The sequence below is a fragment of the Fusarium vanettenii genome (genome assembly GCF_000151355.1).
Source record: "Fusarium vanettenii 77-13-4 chromosome 4 genomic scaffold NECHAsca_64_chr4_4_0, whole genome shotgun sequence".
NCBI lineage: Eukaryota > Fungi > Ascomycota > Sordariomycetes > Hypocreales > Nectriaceae > Fusarium > Fusarium vanettenii.
The window spans coordinates 7,409-27,160 of NW_003315825.1; the positions used below are offsets into that span (position 1 = coordinate 7,409).

General features: G+C 43.6%; 3 protein-coding genes across 3 annotated transcripts; all 3 read right to left on the reverse strand.

Moving 5' to 3' along the window:
- Window positions 1-137: 137 nt before the first annotated feature.
- NECHADRAFT_79752 (uncharacterized protein) lies at window positions 138-1,512 on the reverse strand (the record flags this gene model as incomplete). Its single annotated transcript, XM_003040465.1, has 5 exons — window positions 138-260; window positions 290-437; window positions 497-1,073; window positions 1,127-1,232; window positions 1,291-1,512. 5 exons carry the CDS (start codon window positions 1,510-1,512, stop codon window positions 138-140), a joined length of 1,176 nt encoding a protein of 391 aa, XP_003040511.1.
- An 8,688-nt stretch (window positions 1,513-10,200) lies between these two features.
- Window positions 10,201-10,641, reverse strand: NECHADRAFT_79754 (uncharacterized protein; the record flags this gene model as incomplete). Its single annotated transcript, XM_003040466.1, has 1 exon — window positions 10,201-10,641. One exon carries the CDS (start codon window positions 10,639-10,641, stop codon window positions 10,201-10,203), a length of 441 nt encoding a protein of 146 aa, XP_003040512.1.
- Window positions 10,642-12,048: 1,407 nt separating this feature from the next.
- Window positions 12,049-13,664, reverse strand: NECHADRAFT_39646 (uncharacterized protein; the record flags this gene model as incomplete). The annotated part of the gene is made up of 5 exons (XM_003040467.1): window positions 12,049-12,239; window positions 12,287-12,713; window positions 12,761-13,063; window positions 13,111-13,269; window positions 13,320-13,664. 5 exons carry the CDS (start codon window positions 13,662-13,664, stop codon window positions 12,049-12,051), a joined length of 1,425 nt encoding a protein of 474 aa, XP_003040513.1.
- Between the last annotated feature and the right edge of the window lie 6,088 nt (window positions 13,665-19,752).

Below are 19,752 nucleotides of genomic sequence, written 5' to 3' on the forward strand. Positions count from 1 at the left end.
GTTCGCTTAGTGAGTGGGTCTGAGTGCCTGAGGTAACAGCCGGCTGTGCGAATAAGGTCACATGACTAGCGCACAGCCGGCTGTGTTACCTCAGGCACTCAGAACCACTGGGCGCGCTTAACAGCGCGACGCCTTCCCTAAAGGGGTAATGGCTCCCAGAGGGCCTGAGAGATTTTTGACACGATTTGGTGAGCCATCCCCCAACTTCCTAATGAGCTCACCACACTATGTGCAGCGTCATGCAACGTAACAACAGCGTCCTATACAATTCAACTAAGCCGAAACGTACAATGGAAGCATCTACATCACCGCTTTCGTCCATCCGTTCTATGAGCGACCTGTCAGCCTTCAACACGCCGTCACCTTCGCCAGAGCTCCAGGCGAATACCGATACCGGTATAGGAAGGGAGCGGCGAAATGGCACAGAGAAGCTTAACCTGGTCTGGCGATATATTGTTGACGAAATGAACTGGTCTATTGGCGACTTCGTTCATACTCTATGCACCTCTGAGGGTCAAGCGAATACGCGAAGGAAGACCGCGTTTGCCAGAGTCGCATATCAAGATTTGGCTGTTCTGGACGCATGCATAGCCCGAGAGATATAAGCCGCTCTGCTGCGTCTAGGTGTCCTGCCGCGATTGCAACTCGAGCCTGGTTTTCATAACTGCTTTTCGTCGCCTCCCGTATTGCATGATTTACTGGCTCAACAAGAAACTCTAGGTCTCGGAACGTAGTAACAGGGTGCATGATCTGCCTCACGGCTATGAATATGTCTGGGCGGTCAATAAAGCAACGTTGGATGCAGACGCCAGAATCAAAACCACAGTACTGCTGCACCATAAGCAGAGTTTGAGGATCAAGCGTAGCGGAACATGCCAGCCACGGCAGAGAATGGCGAATGAGGTTTCTCAGTACGACCAGCTGCCTGTAGTATGTTCTGAAATTCTGGCCCCACTCCCACACAACATGAGCTTCATCTATGGCAATGAGAGCCAGCTTTTCTTGGAACAATGGGTCTCTAAGCACCTTGCTCCTGAAGGCTTCAGATAACGCAAGCTCTGGACCGAGAAGAACTGCGGAATCAGCGTGTAGTTGAGGTTCCTAGTTCTTTAAAGCTTGCGCTCACCATGAGTATAAGTACCATTCCTGATGTCTTCAAGCAATGCTGGCGAGTTCGTGGTTGCGTTGAGAATACATGGATTGCAACCTGGAATCTTAGATATTGATCTGGCCTGCATAAAACATGTCTGGTAAGCTATCCCAATAGCTATCAAGAATAGGTAGACTGACCTGGTCTTCTTCTAGGAGGGTCAGGGGCATAATCATGATGCAAATTCCACCGCTTAGAGCTGGAACTGCCTGAAAGACGACACTCTTGCCCCAGCCAGTAGGCGCAATCAGGATTAGATCTTTCTGATCCACCACGAGCTTGTATACCGCCTCCACTTGTCCAGGTCGCGGCCTGAACCCTACTGTACTTTCAATCCTCGATGCCAATTGCGTCCTATCCATGGCCAAGGTGGCAATTTGACCTAGACGCGACCTGGCCGGATGGAATCGTCAGTTGGAGCTTGCCAGAGAGTTAAAATATGTCTGGGGAATCGTACATATAATCGCAAGACGCCGTTCATGGAAGTAACCACACTTCGTCGTCGACTACCGGGAGCAAGTTGCGCAGCACGCCCAGCATCGACCGCGATATCTCAACAATGAAGCATCATATCCAAATGAGACTCAATTCAATCGGTAGCTGAGACTTTATCGATCTTCCGCGCACAGCTATTTTGATGTTTTCTGTTGCATTAAAGGTGATATGAGGCGTTGTAATTCTCTTGTTGAAATCGGTCCGGCGTAACAGATGGGGATACATAATTTACAACTGAGGACACATACAAAATGTATGTATCCTGAGGGATGAGCCACCAAATTGTGCCAAAAATCTCTCAGGCCCACACACAGAATCACGTGCGCTTAGCGCTTGCGTCTATTCGGCTAGTGTGTGGGTCTGAGTGCCTGAGGTAACGGCTGTGCGGGTATGAGTCCCCGACAATGATTTATCTGACGTAATTCATGGAAAAATTCCGGGCCGGTGAACCATAATGCCTTGTACGCCCCAAGTCGCATCGTATCATTCTGTCGCAGGGTAGGCATGAGGTCGGCCCGATAAACGTTCATGACTGCACCCCTGGGTCTTAGTCGACAGCATAAGTGTTGCACGAATCTTTACAATCTTTACAATCTTTTTGAGGGACATAGAGGTCGGTATTGTCAAGCGGGATCCTGTACAATAGCTCTGAGGGTGGTCACGTGAGACCCGTGGCCGGCTGATCTCCGGCCACGCGGCTACGCTAGTCCCAATCCGGAAGGCCACGTCGGGGCCCGGAAGGGAAAGAGGGAATAGCCTCAGGGATAAGAAGCCCAGGAAAAAGAATAACAGATTGAGGGATAAGCCCACAATTCAACAGGTATGACCATGGGCGCGGTATCGCGAAATAGACGCAACTTCTAATGAGATCCTAGTGCGAGGTAGAGATTTAATTACTATAGCGCGTCGGTCCTCGAGACCCATAAAGCCGACTATAAAACTATAGGAAAGGCTATAGGCGATTAAGAAGAGGAATAATATAGTGAGGAGGAATAGGCTATAATAGCCGCGGGATAGTAAAAATAAAGGCGAGACTAGATTAGTCGACGGGGCTAGAGAATCGCAGATAATAGAAGGCGCGACGGGTAATTACGCGTCGCCTATATAGATTATATTCTAAGTGATACTCTAAGAGATATTAACCTATTTAATAAGTAAGCAGAAGAAGATATTAGAGAGGCTCTAGGACGCATTAATAGAGAATTAGCGAATAGTAATATAGATAATAAGCGAATAGCTAGAGATAATACGCCAACTCTAGTAGGAAATCTAGACGATTAAGGCCTAGGTAGCCGAGGAATTAAAGGAGGCGGATAAGCTTAGACGCTCGCATAAATAAGCCACTAGGCAGCTTAAAGCCATATATAAACAGGCTATAAGAGACCTTAAGTAAATATAAGAGCAAATTATAAAAGAGCTAAGGAGAATATAACCCTAGACGGCAGAGGAGTTAAAATAAGTAAAAGAAGAAATAAAATAAGTAAAGGAATAGCTAAACATAATAGCCGATAGTATCTCTAGCAATGCTTAGACGAGCCTATATCTATCATATACGGACATAGCCCACACCCCGCCTACGAGCTAGCTAAGTAATATCCGCATATTATCGTCTATACGTATAACCCTATCCTCGTTCACGGATACCTTATTCTATACTATCGATACCTCGCGGGTTAGCGAAGAGAATAGAGGCAAGGCGCAAGTCAGAGAAATTTATTAAGCGATCAAAGAGAAAGTATGGGCCAGGGAAAGCCAATAGAGCTAGCGGTATATAGCTATAGTAAAAGACGCGAGGAATATAGACCGCATTAAGATAGTATGCCGAGACGAAGTAGAGATATAGCTTATTAGAGAGGCGGCGGAGAAGATAGTAGTTAAGGGCGCTAGAGTACTTAGAGACTAGCTATACCCGGTTAAGGTTAATAGTATAAATAAGACTATAGTATTAGACTTATTTAGTAATATACTACTAAGTATAGCGAAGGCACTAGGGAAAGAAAATAAGGTAATAATTACTAAGATATATTAGCTTAGCGATAAGGTAAATAATAAGATATATAGCTCGATCGTAATCTATATTACTAAAGCGAGTAATATATAATAGCTATTTAAAGAGGGGTATTTCTACCTTATAAAAGAGTTAGCTAATACTAATATCTTTAAGCGGCGCTAAGGCCTAGCTTAATGCTATAATTACTAAGAGATTAGCTATAAAGCTTTTATATATAGTAAGGCATAATAATATAATAAGTATATAGGGATAGGCTATTAATACTAAGACTACTAGGTAATTAAGCTAAAGTATATTCTCTATAGAGGGCTATATAAATTACTTAGCTAAAACTATTAGATGCGATAACTATATATAACCGATAGCTACTAACCTCTAGATCTTATAGCTTAATATGCGGAAGAGAGATATAATATAGCTAAGTATAATAAATAATAGAGATTTATAGGACTATATAGTACTAGCGGTAGCCGAGCTATATACGCTAAATATCGATAAGATACTAATAATAATACTAAATTATTATAAGAATTAGATAAGATTTATATTATTAAAGAGATATAAGATATAATAGCCGATCCGGAGTATACTCTAGATATATAGCGATCTAGAGACTAAGTAAGTGCTTATCCCTTTAGCTAACCTAACCGGGGCAATACTTAAATAGCTTAACCGAGAAGTCTTAATAATATTAATATATATAATAAGAAAAGATAAAGATACTTTATATATTACTATAAGATAATTATATATAATAATTATAAATTTTCGTAATAATATAGGGAAAAGAATAAATATTACCTTAGCTAATAACTTTAACCGCTATGACTAGCTCTAGGGAGGCGATAAAGTAATAGGCAAGAGGCAAGGCAAAGTAAGCCCGATTATTAACCTTATGGACGAGCATGGCTTGCTTAGCCTCTTACCACGAGGGACAAAGACATGGGAAGGAGCGGACTACGAGAGCACGATCGACCTAATGCTTATATCGACCTGATGCTTACATCGACCGAGCTAGCAGATAAGATAATCCATTGCGGCATCTACCTGACTAAACATAGATTAGACTATAGGGCGATCCGAACCGAGTTTAACCTTATAACGCCTAAGAGGATAGCGAGCCCGAGGCTATTATTTAAGAATATACCGTAGAATATAATTAGGGAGAGAATAAATAATAAGCTCGTATTATTCTTATAGAACGGCGGAGTCTAGATATAGATAGATAAATTAATAGAGGTAATCCTCGATGCGATTAATAAACTAATTCTATAAGCAAAGCTATTATTATACGTAAAGAGATAATAGATAATTAATCTTATAAGGCTTTATAGAATATATATATTCTAGAGGAACTTAGCAAGGGCCTAGCGTCGGGCTAGTTAGTAAAATAAGAACCTAGAAAACTAAGCTAAAGAAGTAGCCAAAGAGTATTATAATGCTATTAAAAGATAAAAGAGGGCATACTAAGAAGACTTCCTCGCTGATAAGACTACTATCTAGTAAGCTACTAAGTACCTAAAACCAGAGATAAAACAAATAGTAACTAAGTGCCTCTGCTAAGAAGAGCAGATAGGATAATAATATAGGATAAGGCTGAATAAGCGGAAAAGCTCCTTAGTGTCTTCTTCCTACTATTACCGGCTAGTATAGAAGATAAAGGCCGCCGATTGCGGCGTAGGGAAGTAGCTATGCCGAACCTAACGATAGAGGAGGTCAAAGAAAAGGTCATAGAAGCCAAAGCATAGAAAGCCCCTAGATAAGACGGGCTACTGGCTATAATATAGAAGTAGCTATGGCCGGTAGTAAAGGAGCAGGTATTATATCTATTTCATATATTACTAGGCAAAGGATAACTACTAGACTAGTAGAGGACTACTAAGATTATCTCGCTTAAGAAACTAAGTAAAGATAATTATAAGAAAGTAAAATCATAGAGACTAATCTCGCTATTATTAATACTAGGTAAGATTCTCGAAGTAGTAATAGTGGACCGTATCTCGTACGCTGTCGAAATGTATGGATTGCTGCCTACTAACCACTTTAGCGCAAGAAAGCAGCGGTCGGCAGAGTAGGCATTACTGCTCTTCTAGGAACAGGTCTATAAAGCATGGCGGAACCGCAAAGTGGTCAGCTTGGTTAGCTTTGACGTCAAGGGAGCCTATAACGGTGTATTCAAGGACAGGCTGATGCAGAGGCTAGAAGCACGAGGTATACCCAAGAAACTGGTCAGGTGGATAGATACGTTCTGCTCGGACCGCAGGGCCACCATCACGGTGAACGGCTATACCTCTGGGTTACAGGAGCTGCCGCAGGCGGGCCTCCCGCAAGGCTCACCACTGTCGCCAGTTCTCTTCCTTTTCTTCAATGCAGACCTGGTGCAGAGTAGGATAGACTCAAGGGGAGGCTCGATCGCGTTCGTCGACGACTACTCAGCCTGGGTCACAGGTCCAACGGCAGAAGCGAACAGAGACGGCATACAGACCATCATCGACCGTGCACTAGCGTGGGAGAGGCGTAGCGGAGCGACGTTTGAGTGCGACAAGACAACCATCGTGCACTTCACACGCGTCGCCGAGCGCACCAGCCACACACCGTTTACGATAAAAGGGGAAGAAGTCAAACCAAAGCAGAAGGCCAAGATCTTGGGAGTGGTCATGGACACGAAGCTTAGGTTCAAGAAGCACATGGCCGAGGCCGCCACCAAGGGTCTCTCGGCGGCCATGTGCCTGAGGAGACTGAAGATGCTATCCCCGCGTACGGCTAGATAGCTCTTCGTGTCAACCGTAGCGCCGGCCATGGACTACGCCTCCGTCGTGTGGTCGCACGCACGGGGTGAAAGAGAACTGACCTGGTTCAACAGGGCTCAGAAGATGGGAGCACGAGCCATCACAGGCGCCTTTCGAACGGTCGCGATAGCAGTGGCAGAAGCGGAAGCTAGCATTCAGACGGTAGGCGAGCGACACGCCCAGGCAGGCTCGAGATTATATATCAACATCCAGACCCTGCCAAAGACGCATCCGCTCGCAACACTCCAGGCGTCAATGAGTCGAAGATACATATCACCGTTAAAGCGACTAGCACTTACGCACGAAGGGAGCGGTATCAAGCGGATAGAAACGATCTAGGCTTATACGGTGCCACCGTGGCATAGCCGTATATCGACGGTATGCGAGGCTAATCATAACGCGGCGATAATAGTAGCTAAAAGCGCCAACGATATTATTATTACGACTAGTGCTTCTGATAGAGAAGGACTTATAGGCATAGGTAGCGTTATAGCCCATAGATCGCCGAACCGGCTAGATAAGATAGTAGCCAGATACTCGGTTACTATCAGGTCGCGAGACGACTAGAACCTATATACGGCCGAGCTAGAGGCAATAGTAATAGCATTATATTATATACCCGATAGGCTATAATATTAAGAACTTATGGTATTATTAAGTAGTTAGTTATTACTAAAAGTAATTGCATGGCTGCGATAGTAATCTAGCTAGTTTACTATCTAGTAGATCTATGAGTATATCGAATGATTAGCAAAAGGAAATAATAGGGTTAAGATAATATAGATATTATCCCGGGATGATAGTCTCGGCATCGGCTATAAGGCAAAGAGATAAGCGCAGAGAGTAATTAAGGTAGAATATAGGCCGTAATCGCTATTATATTAGGCCCGCTTTACTTAGACTAGATTAATAGTAATGTAGCTACGCTAGTAATAAAGACTACCTGATAGAGTAGGCGGCTATTCTAAGCGGATCGACTAGGCCCTATTAGGTAAGTATATAAAAGCGCTTTATAATAGCCTAAAGAGATAAGAAGCTAATATATTTTCGTAGCTTTATATAGGAATAGCGAGGATTAATAATTACCTAAGTAAGATAAGAGCCGCAAAGTTAGATATATATAAGTGCGGATATGCACTAGAGATAATAGAGTACTTCCTTTTTTAATACTCGAGATAGGATACCGAATATAAAGTTATATAATAAGCGGGATAAAGTATATTAAGAAACCTTTCCTTCTTTCTAGGTAAAAAGTTAGTATTAGATAGGCCTAAATAGGTACTTAACCTAGAGGCGGTATAAGCGGTAGTTAAGTTTATAATAGCGATGGGAAGACTAAGGTAAAAAGGGAAATAAAATATATTAAATACTAATATTATAGTTAATTATTAATATTAAATAGCCTTAAGTTAATAGACTATACTTTAGCTACTAGGGATAGGATATTAAATACTTAGAGAAATCGGCCTTTAAGTAGGCCTATTAAGTAGAGTTAAGTAAGCGGGGCTAGAAAGGAGACGAGCTGGTAAGAGTAGGGCTCTCTTAGGTAGTGCGGACGAATAGCGGGGAAGCAAAGATAGCTTAGCGTAGCCACCGGCCCTATGAGATCCGTTCTCCCGGGCGTAATAAATACTAATACTGATACTGATGGGTAGGCATGATCTTCACGGCCTCAGGAAACAACTATGTTAGTAATCTAGCTGTATGCTTTAAGTAACTCTGCGGGATAGAGTACCCCGCACAAGAGATAACCTCAGATAACAATCAATTAGCACACTGCTGCTGCTTATTATCGTTTACCTGGCCCTTGATCCTTTTAGCACGCTCAGTGCGACATATTCTTCATGAATGATCACCTTGAGGATGAGATGTTATCAGCGCCGCAATGAATGACTTGATTAGCCACATTTCGACCTTTCACTATGCAATTGAATCGTGCATGGCATGATGGTGTTGTCTTGGCGTCGAATCTTCAGCGCCTACCCCTTGGGGGAGATAGCGGGAACTGATGATCAGGCCGAAAGCTGTTGAAATGAGAAGATTCAGATTGCTTTTTTCCTTCTAAATGTGCAGTAGGGGAACAACTGTTTATGTACAGGCACGATCTCTTGTAGAATGTTCCTCCTTCTTCCACACCTTGCCACCGACTTGGTCGCCTCACACTTGTGATATCCAACAAAAGCATATAGCGCATTGTCTTGACCGCACTCGTGGGTTATGGGAGAAACAGTGAGGAAGTGAGAGCGGTGGAATTCTCCCGAGGACTTATATAGAGGACAGCGGCTGTGTTGGGGGGATCACACGCCTTACAGTCAAACAGGGCGCCTTAGACGGGAACAGGAGCGCGCAAGAGGCAAGGTGACATTGTAGACAGCAACGGGGGTTTCAGGAGCTAAGCTAATGCCCGGCTAGTCATTGACAGTAAGAGTAAATTAAACAATACTATTCATAAGATATCATCAACTTCTTTGGCCTTGGAATGGCCAAGGGCAGCCTTATTTCCATCAGAATCTTCAACCAGACATTATCTTACTTCAGAAGAACTCAAGGACCTGCTCAACATTCAAATGCATCTAAGAATGCATTTGGCGACTATGTTGTTGAAAGTAGCCAAGTTGAATCGCCGACCCTGTCCACATCCCAGACCTGTTTCTTTGCCAACAAGCCGATAACAATAATGAGGCCTCCCCCAGTACTACCTGTGCCACTGGCCTGTCCTCCAACTGCCCGGCTGGGATGGCGACGTGTGGGCCGGTTGCGCCCTAGTAGTAGATGTTGACATATCAACATGTTCAGGGCACCCTATTCACACGCTCTTCTCCCTATGATTGGTGTTGTTCGCAAAGACTCGGAGTTTTCTAGCCAAGACCCATTTCCTCCGATTCAAGTCAAAATAAGCGCCCGGTTTCGGAACCCGCCCGACCTTTGAGCCCTATCTATGGTGCACTCTCGAGGTATGAGGCAAGGTTGTGGGTAATGTCGGGGATTTGACGAAAAGTGGAATCAAGAGTGCAGAGTTTGAGAAGAAAGAGGTGGCGGTCTCTTGTTTCCTTCCATCAATTTGCACGCATCGGCTTGATTTTCTTGCTGCACCCTCAAGGCCTTCGTTCCGTGCATCAGCATAACCGATTTTCTTCAGCACGATCACGCCGAGCCGTTACAATGGTATTTGGGACGGAGAAGTCGGCCTCACCACCGTTGGCAACAACAGAACGATCATCAGCTTCTGCTTCGGATTCTGATGATAACTCCTTCCCCAAAGAACAACCGGAAGCAGAATTTCCAGAGGGTGGCCTCCGTGCTTGGCTCGTAGTCTTTGGTGCTTGGTGTGGCCTGTAAGTCGTGTTATCCGCCGCTAAAGAAGCTCACTTTAATAAGTCAATTAGTTTTGCAGCATTGGGCATCGCGAATACGATAGCGGCACTCCAGTCCTATGTTTCCAAGCACCAGTTGGATGGCCGCGATGAAGGCAGTGTCGGATGGATTTTCTCGATATATACGTTCCTGGCTTTCTTTGGCGGAGTGCACATTGGTCCGGTATTTGACAAGTTCAGGCCTAGATGGTTGGTCCTGCGGTGTGTTCGGATTTATTGTGTATCAAAGTCAGGTCTCTTCCTGCAAAGCGTGTTTAACCTTTCCAACCCCCCGTGAAAAACCCCCTTAACAATCAAGCTTTTCCTGACAACCTTATCTCTGCCACCGTCACCAAACCGAATAATCGCCTCCGCCACCAATCCCGGTCCGAATTGTCATCCTTATCCTTGAGGCCGCAGATCCTCCACCAGGTTCAACAGCTCCTTGAACCAGTTCGTGCATGCGACGAGATCGGCTAGGAAGAACTCTTTAGCGCCGAGGTCCTCCTTTTTTGACAGCTTATTCGCTAGGTCCTTAAGTCCGTCTTGCTGCTTGTCGAGATATTCAAGTCGGTCTTCGTCGGTTTCTGTATGCCTGACCAGGGCATTGTGGAATTGAACTAGAGCGTCTCGCACTTCATCGGTGAGGTTGTTGAAAGACAGAGGGCCGCGTCCAGGGCCGCGTCTAGGGCCAAAGAGCCCGGCCAGTCTGAGTTCCCTCTGGAACTGTCGTTTCTCGCGCCAACTCATTGGTGTGACTTGGGCGCTTGTGTCGTTGTACCACTCGTCGAGTTCCGTGCCGCCGGGGGAGATCGGGACTCTTTGCGTTGAAGTAGCGGTCATTTTGATGAAGAAGGACAATGGAGACGATGGAAGTGTCGATGGCAAGCCAGAGGAACAAACCAGCAAATATATCCTCTTGCGGGAAAAGGAAAGGTGGCATCTTGCACTGCGAGCCTCATCATTCCACTATTAGGTTTCTATGGCTATAGAAGCTTAACTTTATCTTAGGTTTACGGTGTTTTGCAGCATTGGGTTTTGATGTTGCCGTGTGTGTCTCTGTGTGTTTTTTGATTATGTGTCTGACAAGTGCGTCATTGAAAAAGTAGAATAGAATGGTTGGTCCTGGCCGCCGCCATCTGTATTTCTTCGAGCCTCATGCTGTTAAGCATCTGTACGGGTTTGTTGTAAGCCTACTCTACCCTGACCCCGAGGTTGACCACATTTCATAGTATTGGCACTTCGTCCTTGTCTTCGGAGTGTTCAACGGCACTGGATGCTCTCTACTATTTACTCCCTGCATTGCTGCCGTAGGCCATTTCTTCCGTCGACGTCGAGGGCTCGCAACCGGGATAGCAAGTTCTGGAGATTCAATTGGGGGCATTGTCTTCTCCCGTTTACTTCAAACTTGATACCGTTCTTGGGTTAGGCGTGGGCTGTGCGAGTCCTAGGCTTCCTATAGCTAGGTCTCATGGTTATTGCCAATCTCCTTATTCGTTCACGACTGTAGCCGCCGAAAAACGCTAGTGTTCACCCGGATATCCACATATTCAAGGAGAAACCATTCTTTTTCACCATAGTCGCCGTCTTCTTAATGGAGTTTGCTCTCTTTATCCCCATTGGTTATATCGGCTCTTATGCCGTGGCCCAGGGTTTCAGCGAGAAGCTTAGCTTCCAAATCCTTTACTCTGATGAATGCCGGGTCATTCTTTAGGCGCATGCTGCCAAGCTGGTGGGCGGATCGTATTAGCCCATTCAACTCCAATATGGCGGCGGTATTCTTATCAATCCTCACCTGTTTCGTGGTATGGCTACCCTTTGGGCCGAAGCTTCCTGGTCTCATTGTGTTTGCTCTCCATAGGCTTCGCTGGAGGCAATAACATCAACATCACACCGGCCTGCATTGGTCGACTTTGTCCCACGCAAAGCTACAGCCGGTATTATGCCACCTGCTTTACAGCTGTGAGCATCGCGTGTCTAGTAGGCATGCCTATTGGAGGAAGCGTCGTAAATGCATGTGGTGGGAACTACTGGGGATTGATAGTCTTTACTGGGGCGCTTTATGGAGCGAGCATGATCTTTTTCATCATTGCAAAAGCATCAGTAGTGGGTTGGAAGCTGTTGGAAAGGTTTTGATATTCGATGTCTACCTAGGTAGATACGTTTGAGCCTTCTTGGACGCAGTGCCAGCGACTTGGTTGGAAAGATGACGGTAGTTTCCTTGATGAACTTGACAGACCAAACACGATATCAATCCTCGGAAGAAGGACCCTCGCGCCAACTTTTACCAGCCGAAATAGTGAGAAGCACAAGGCCGGCGCAGATAAAGAGCATTGCAGATGAGATGGTTGATGTCCAACCCACTCCGATGCTATCAATCATCGGCAAGCAGGAAGCAGTGGAAACTCCGGCAAACATATATCTCATAAGATAATGACTTGCTGTAAGTGATTAGAACTGTTGCGAAGTCAGAATTGCGGTTACTTACCTGAAGCCTGACCGCTTCTACGCTGCATTACATCGAGAATGTAAGTGTTCAAACTGGGAAAAGCAGCCAGCTGTGCAACTCCGTGGAAGAACATGCAGATCACAGGAAGAGGTACAATACCAATCCTCTGATCTACAGCCAATCCGTACAGGAGCATCGAACTCGGGAGTATAACGCCCATGAATACCAAACTGCTACGGAGACGGTCTTCGGGCACCCGGACGCCGCGCTTGCGCACCCAAGGCTTGACGACTCGATCAGCCCACCGGCCTCCAATAAGAGTACCGACGAAGTATCCTGCTCCGGGTGCAATGTAAAGCAGTGCAGACTCCAAAGGGCTTGTAAGGTTGAGTCGTGGATTCAGCACGATACGGATGGGGGTTAGTAGTGAGTACATGTTCCAAACCAAGGCTGACGAAGCCAAGCTCTAGTTGGTGTCAGCTAGAAGAAACGAAGAGAAGCAGGATATCCTACCACGCATAACAGGTTCTTGTGGCCCCATAACTTGATAATCCCTATTGGGTTTGTCCACTGCCAAAAAGTTGCCGAAATATCTCGGAATCCCCGGCCTTTGAGCTCCAAAAACCGAGGCTGCTGAAGGGTTTCTTGGAGAACAAATAACCCCATGAGAAGAGCCAAGCCACACATAGCCATCTGTAACCAAAAGATGACTCTCCAGGATGTAAAGGTTACAATAATGCCGCCGAGAATTGGTCCAAATGCAGGGCCGACCATTACACCGGTCAAGAACCATCCAAGTGATGTTGCTCGCTCTGTCTGTGATTCATTAGCCTCCTCCAGAGGAATGGCGGGACAGAACCTACTGGGTGGTAGATGTCCGAAATACTACTTGACCCTAGAACCAGAAACGCACTTCCCTGGCAAGCTGAGAGTGCACGGAAGAAGAAGAATGCTTCCAGAGATTGGGAGAGTGCTGTGCCGAGCGAGCTCAAGAAGAACAGAGCAGTGCTGCCGAGATATGCCTACTCTTGATGCTTAGCAAAAGTGCCGCTTCAGGAGTAAAAGAACATACTGATTTGCGTCCAAATGTGTCGGCCCATGGACCCCAGAAGCAGGCAGAGAAGCCCATGAACAAGAGGCACACCGCATTGCTCCCGCTAACGATGGTCGCTTTGATGTGAAAGCTGTCAACGATTTCCGGTATTGCAGTGAGGATGCTGGTTGTTGAGGTGGTGGCGACCAGACCACAGTACGCAAGAAATACAGTCATGGATCTCTTTTGAGCGTTGCCAAATCTGGAGTAAACCGGAACATATACACGGTTGGATTCAGCATCATGGGCTGTGTCTCGGAGCTGTAGATCTCCATGCTGACTAGCAATCTGTGCAATTTGGCTGATTGTTGCTGTGCTTGACATTTTCAAGTTGGAATACCAGGATGTATATTAAGAGGACATCCACAGTCTCACACAAGTCAAGGCCACGTCAAGGGTTCTTAAATGCAACACTTCGTCGGTCTCACGGTAACATTCGCCGAGGGCCGTAGCAGTGATCTTCATCGGCGCCATCGCATCATCGCCGAGCAACTGCGGGAGAACAAAACAAGACCCGCTTCTTTCATGCCAAGATTCTCAGATAACTGGGCCTTGGGGCGGCTTTCACGGACTAATGCGACAACCCATTTGACTATGCCATGAACAAGGATGAAGAGACTCGTTTATCAAGTTAGTGATTTCTGCAACTTTGGAGGTGTTGAATGGGTTCCCTTAGTGCAAGTTGCCAACTCACGGAAGCCAGTAGGCCTATACTTTGTTTGGAACCTCAACCTGGCAGCCCAACGTTAGCCTGTTAATAGAGGCATCTAAGATCAAATGTTGAAAGGAAACATGATTCCAGTCATGCCGTGAATTCCGCCTGATAAAATTTGTCCTTGAAAGTCCTTTACCTTTGGGTGCAGGGTTCAAATCCATACCACGAAATCCACATATGGATCCATAATGTGGATCTATATCCATTCCATTCCATTCCACGCGGGCTTCTGCATTTCTATATCTACGCCACGGAGTCCCTTCGATATGTTCCATATGTGGAAAATTGTGGAAAGGAATGGAAATTTTAGATGGCAATTGATAGGGACGCATCACGAATTGATAGGGGCGCATCCGCCTTAGGGACGCGCCAGGTTTGTAGCCTCTGATTCGTCAGCTACTTTTCTGTTAGTATAGGCAGAATTCTGCCGACGCTCCCGAAGTACCTCGAGCTTGGCTCTTAATCTAAATAAGCGGATGATCTACTATGAGTCTCTCAACCATTAACTACCGGGTCTTTCATCATACTCTAATCTAAGTTACCTTTTAGCTTAGAGAGTAATTCAAGACGTCGAACTCGAAGCCCCGGTCTTAGCTGCGAATCGCGTACCCGAAAACGACGGCGGCAGAGTCGATAAGCTAGTTTCAGCCCACTATTTCTCGCGAATAGACCTCATTCAGCGAGTAGCAATGGAATAAGTATCGGCTAATACTACGGAGTCGGCGACGGAGATATAATCGCAAACCTCTTCGCATCTTATCCATAGACCTTTATGACCGCTCTATGGCCCCATAGATCGCAAGGGCTTCGTAGGTAATTACTCTTAATGGAATCGCTCTGATTCTATATCGTAAATAATACTGAGTTGGCACTTAAACGCGACTTATTCTAGGAGGATTGGCCTGACGTAAGTTGCTTCTGGGCTGGGAAGAACTAGGCTTGTTAAGAGAGCTAGCTTTACCGCCTTCACGGGGAAGTATTTATAGGTCTAGAAAATTTAGCCCAATTAGATATTATAAAAGCTGGCGCGTCCCTAAGGCGGATGCGCCCCTATTAATTCGTGGTGCGTCCCTATCAATTGCCTTTTAGATAGGGTTTAAAAATACCTGGGTTTCCTTGTGAAATAGCGTATACCCTAAGTACCTTCTATCGCCCATAATAACAAAATAATAATAATTTTCCACCCCGTTTTATCCGTACACAAAGTTAAACGAGTCTATTCTGGGAGGTTTTACTATTACTCGCGACCTTGCTACCCTAAATCGAAATAGCCACCCTCTATCCTACTAAGTCACACCTTCCTTTATCATCATACTTTCTTAGCATATAAGTATTAAGAAAGTAGCTCTATCTATACCTAATTCCTTAATAAGTGTATAATAAATATCCTAATCTGCGCTTTACGTAGCTATAAGCTGCGGCGATGGCTTCGTTAATAATGAGCCCGCTTATTACCCTAGACCCCTTTGATCTAGGGATCTATACTCCCGCTAACCTTAATCAAAGAGCCTATGCAGCCCTCTTACAGAATAGCCCGGCGGCCATTAATGCCCCCGTCGGTATTTCACCTAGACCCGGGCGGACGGCCTAGATACTATCTTTACTACTTATTACCGCTACTACTACTATAGCTATAAAAGGAACTATACGTAAATACCCCTTATTAATCCTTAAATAATGACTAATTTCTATTATTGAATCGGCTAATAATCTCGCGCGTAAGCGCATTAAAGAATATAATACTAAGTTAATAGTCTTCTAGGCCTTTTACGCTAAGTTTAAAGAAGCCGCCTAGTAATTTATTACTAGACCGCAATGGCATTTCGCTTAATAATTTGCTAATAGCTTCCTTAACTCCTAGAAGCAAGAGCTCTCTAATAATAGATCTACCTCTAAGCCCACATATAATAGTATAAAATACCTTATTTCTAAGAAGGTCTTTTATAAATAAAATTCTAGAAAAATAAGCTTATAAGATATAAGCCTAGGATTTTATTACCCTATACTTTAGCTTATGCGCTTTCCCATAAACGGCTTATCTAAGCAGTAGCTGCTTAGATAAGCAAGATATAAGGGAGTGTTAATATTGCCCTTTCTGGGCTTATTTCCCTTTTTAGGAAGGTCACGTGATCTCGGACTTAGGGTTTTATCATAAGCCCGATAACGCCGTTAAACCCGTCTCCTTCTATAGGGTATTTCCTATCCGGTTTTAAATATCCTAGTTTAAAACCCTATAGGTTTTAACTTCTATTATGCTATAACTCGGCTTCTAGTTATCCATTACTAGTAAAACTAATAGGGTTTTAAAGCCCGGAATTAGGGCTATCCGACGATATAACTTCTATCCGAATCGGGCTAATAGATTCCGAGCAATTTGCTATATAAGCTATAAACCCTCTCTTAGAAATAGCTAGACAGACATACAACTAATACAAGCAACAAGACCACCAATAAGAAGCTGGCCTTCTACCCTATACCTCTATTTACTTTGTGACCCACTTTTATTAGCCAATGATTTACTACCTAGCTAATCAGCTATTTGTTAAGACTGATTCCACTGCCTATTCACCTCCTATCTCTATTACCTACCCTATAGTCTTTGAAGACTATATAGCCTCTATTCTTCAGTCTTTTACAAATAGTATTATTACCGCCTCGCCTCTTATTATAAGCGACCATTAGACCTACCCGCCTTAGTAATATCATTAGCAATAATAATAGCGCTAACAGATTTATCCACCTTATTATCAAAGGCAACTAACGACCGCCGCCCTACCCTAATAAGATCTCTATATCTTTATCTATCTAGAAGCCAAAGCTCTAGCCCGGGCTTAAAGTAGCTATGCGATCCAGACCTTTATTCGGGAGAAACTTAATACTATTTTAAATAAGATTTAATAAGTATTCTAAGTTAAGTCTAGATAGGCCATCTAGACTATTAACCTTAAGACTTATAACTTCCTTATAGAAAAATAGGCTAAGTAGGCAGCTAAATTAAGGGCTATAATAGTAAAAATAAATAAAGAATAATTCACCTATATAGTCTTAGACTTTCCTATAAAATTAATTAACTTTCATAGTAATAAGGTAGATAGTAATAATATTATTAGCGACGAGATAGAAATCTAGACTAGACTTAAGCCTATTAATATATATCCTATATAATAAGTTTCAGATAACCCCTTAACTAAGACCTTACTTATATCCTTCTTAAAGCCTATAAAAAGATATTAGTCTCTTTTTAATAGCCACGCGGCTAGACTTCTCGATAAGACTAACCGCCTTAGATAATATAAAACATACTAGGACTACTATTTTGCCTATAATTACTATAGATAGCTAGTCTACTAACGCTGCGGTAAGACTAGATATAGTATAGACGACTATGCTATATTAGAGTAATATATTAATTGCTTAGGTCCTTATCTAGCTAGCTCCCGAGGGTACCCTACTCAGCCGAGGAAAATATATAGCGTCTTCCGCCGGCTTACCAGAGAGTAATAAGAATATATCTAGGCAATAAGCACATAGATATACTAATAACGTTACCTAGAATTACGACTAGAAACTTAATAAGATAACGCGACTATTCTATAAAGAAATAATAATATATTATCTAAATAGCCAAGTATTCATACTCTAAGTCTAATAGTATTAGGCGCACCTTCGTATATTATAATAGCTATAACCCCCTAGGCCAGCTACGAAGGGGAGGAGGAGCCTAAATAACCTAGACTAGGCTCACTAAGGAAATATCGAATAGTACTTATTACCCATACTTATAATTAGGAATAAGTACTTATAGACTTAAAAGAATAATAGGAAGCCGCTTAGGATCTTCTAGGCTAATATCGGTAAGATCCTTCTAGCCTATAACTATGCCCTAGCGCTAGCCGACTCTAAATAATATAATATTATCTTTCTATAAGAGCTATAGATAGCCTATATAGATAGCCGCTCCTTAACTAAAACCTACCCGGCATATAATATATTTATACCTATCGAGATATAGGATAATAATAATACTTAGCCGAGAGTTATAATATATATCCGAAGAGACCTAAAGCTCCTAGCTAATTAAATTAGGCCCTTTTAGACTCGAGATATTCTCTAGCTAGTAATTAATAGTATAACGATAGTTAACTTCTATTATTAGAATAATAAGCATAATACCTTAGAGATATTACTATAGTAGCTTATCCTAAGATATTGCCTTATTACTAGCGACTTTAATGCTAGATATTATAGTTAATAGATAAGCCTTACTATTAACCACGGGTAAGAGATTATAGCCTAGTTATTAAAAAATAATCTAAACCTACTTAATTCTCTAGATATTCTAATAAACCTATATAGCAATACGATTAATCTCGCCTTTATAAATATGCTATTAGCCGAGGCTATTATTAAGGATTATCTCGCTATTAGCTCTAATTATTTTATACTTAGCCTAACCTTGCCCGACGTTAGGCTAGCTCTGACTTAGCCGGGTAAGGTATAGGTAATAATAGATAATAAGCTTAAACGATTTATAGAGATCATAGAGCTCGGGGCTATAAGAATCCCCCTCGCGAATTCGACTCTAGTAGACCTAGATAAGCTAGCCTTTATACTCGTAACTCTCCTAATATCAGTAGCGAAGGTAACTAGATAGCCTTCATAGAAGAGTATATATTTAGCTCTATAGTAGACCAAGGAGTATATTAGCGCCGCCGCGGCTTTCTATACTATTAGAAGACTCTATCCTCGTAGCTTTAATTAAGATATCTAGATCGCTAAGAGGGACCTCTATCGCATAGTCTACTAGGCTAAAAGATAATATTAGCGAAACCTTATTAATAGTTTCTCTAATAGTAATACTATTTTTAAAGCTATTTACTAGCTAAAATCTCTAGGACCTTTCTAGCCCCTACCGCTATAGGTCGATGATATTATATATAAGTCTTAGATAGATAAGGCTAATATACTTTAGTAAGCTATACTAGAATAATAGACTACGGAAGATAATATTATAAACCCTTAGATATTAGTCTCTTCTCCTAGATTAATTCTATTCCCGCTTAAGATTTCGCTAAACGAGGTTTAGTATGCGACTCTTCATATAGGCAATATATCTCTAGGATTAGACAGCATTACGGTAGATCTCCTCAAAGCTATATAGTATATCATTGGGACGCATGTCTGCCGCTTATTTGAAAGTTGCCTAACGACAGGCCACTACCCGAAACCGTTTAAGGAGGCGGAAGTGGTCATGATCGCCAAACCCGGACGCCGTGATCTCACGTCGCCAAGGGCCTAGCGACCTATCTCTCTGCTCTCCTGCCTCGGCAAAGGGCTAGAACGTCTGATCGCACGTCGTCTATCGTGGGCAGCTATTCACTACAGCGTCCTTCACCCACAACAAGCTAGGGCTCTCCCCAAAAGGTCAGCAATAGACCTAGTGGCCGCCCTGATCCATGATATCGAAGAAGCGTTTGCGCGCAAGAAGGTAGCCACCCTAGTCATAATGGACATATAAGGTGCTTTCGATACCGTTATGCGCAATAGACTGGTCTTGCGTCTTCGTGAACAAGGCTGGCCCGACCATCTGGCTAGATAGGCCGAGTCCTTCATAAGGGATCGATTAGCCCGTATTAGATATCAAGACACCTTTACCCCCTTTACCCCTCTTTAGTATAGCCTTCCCTAAGGTTCACC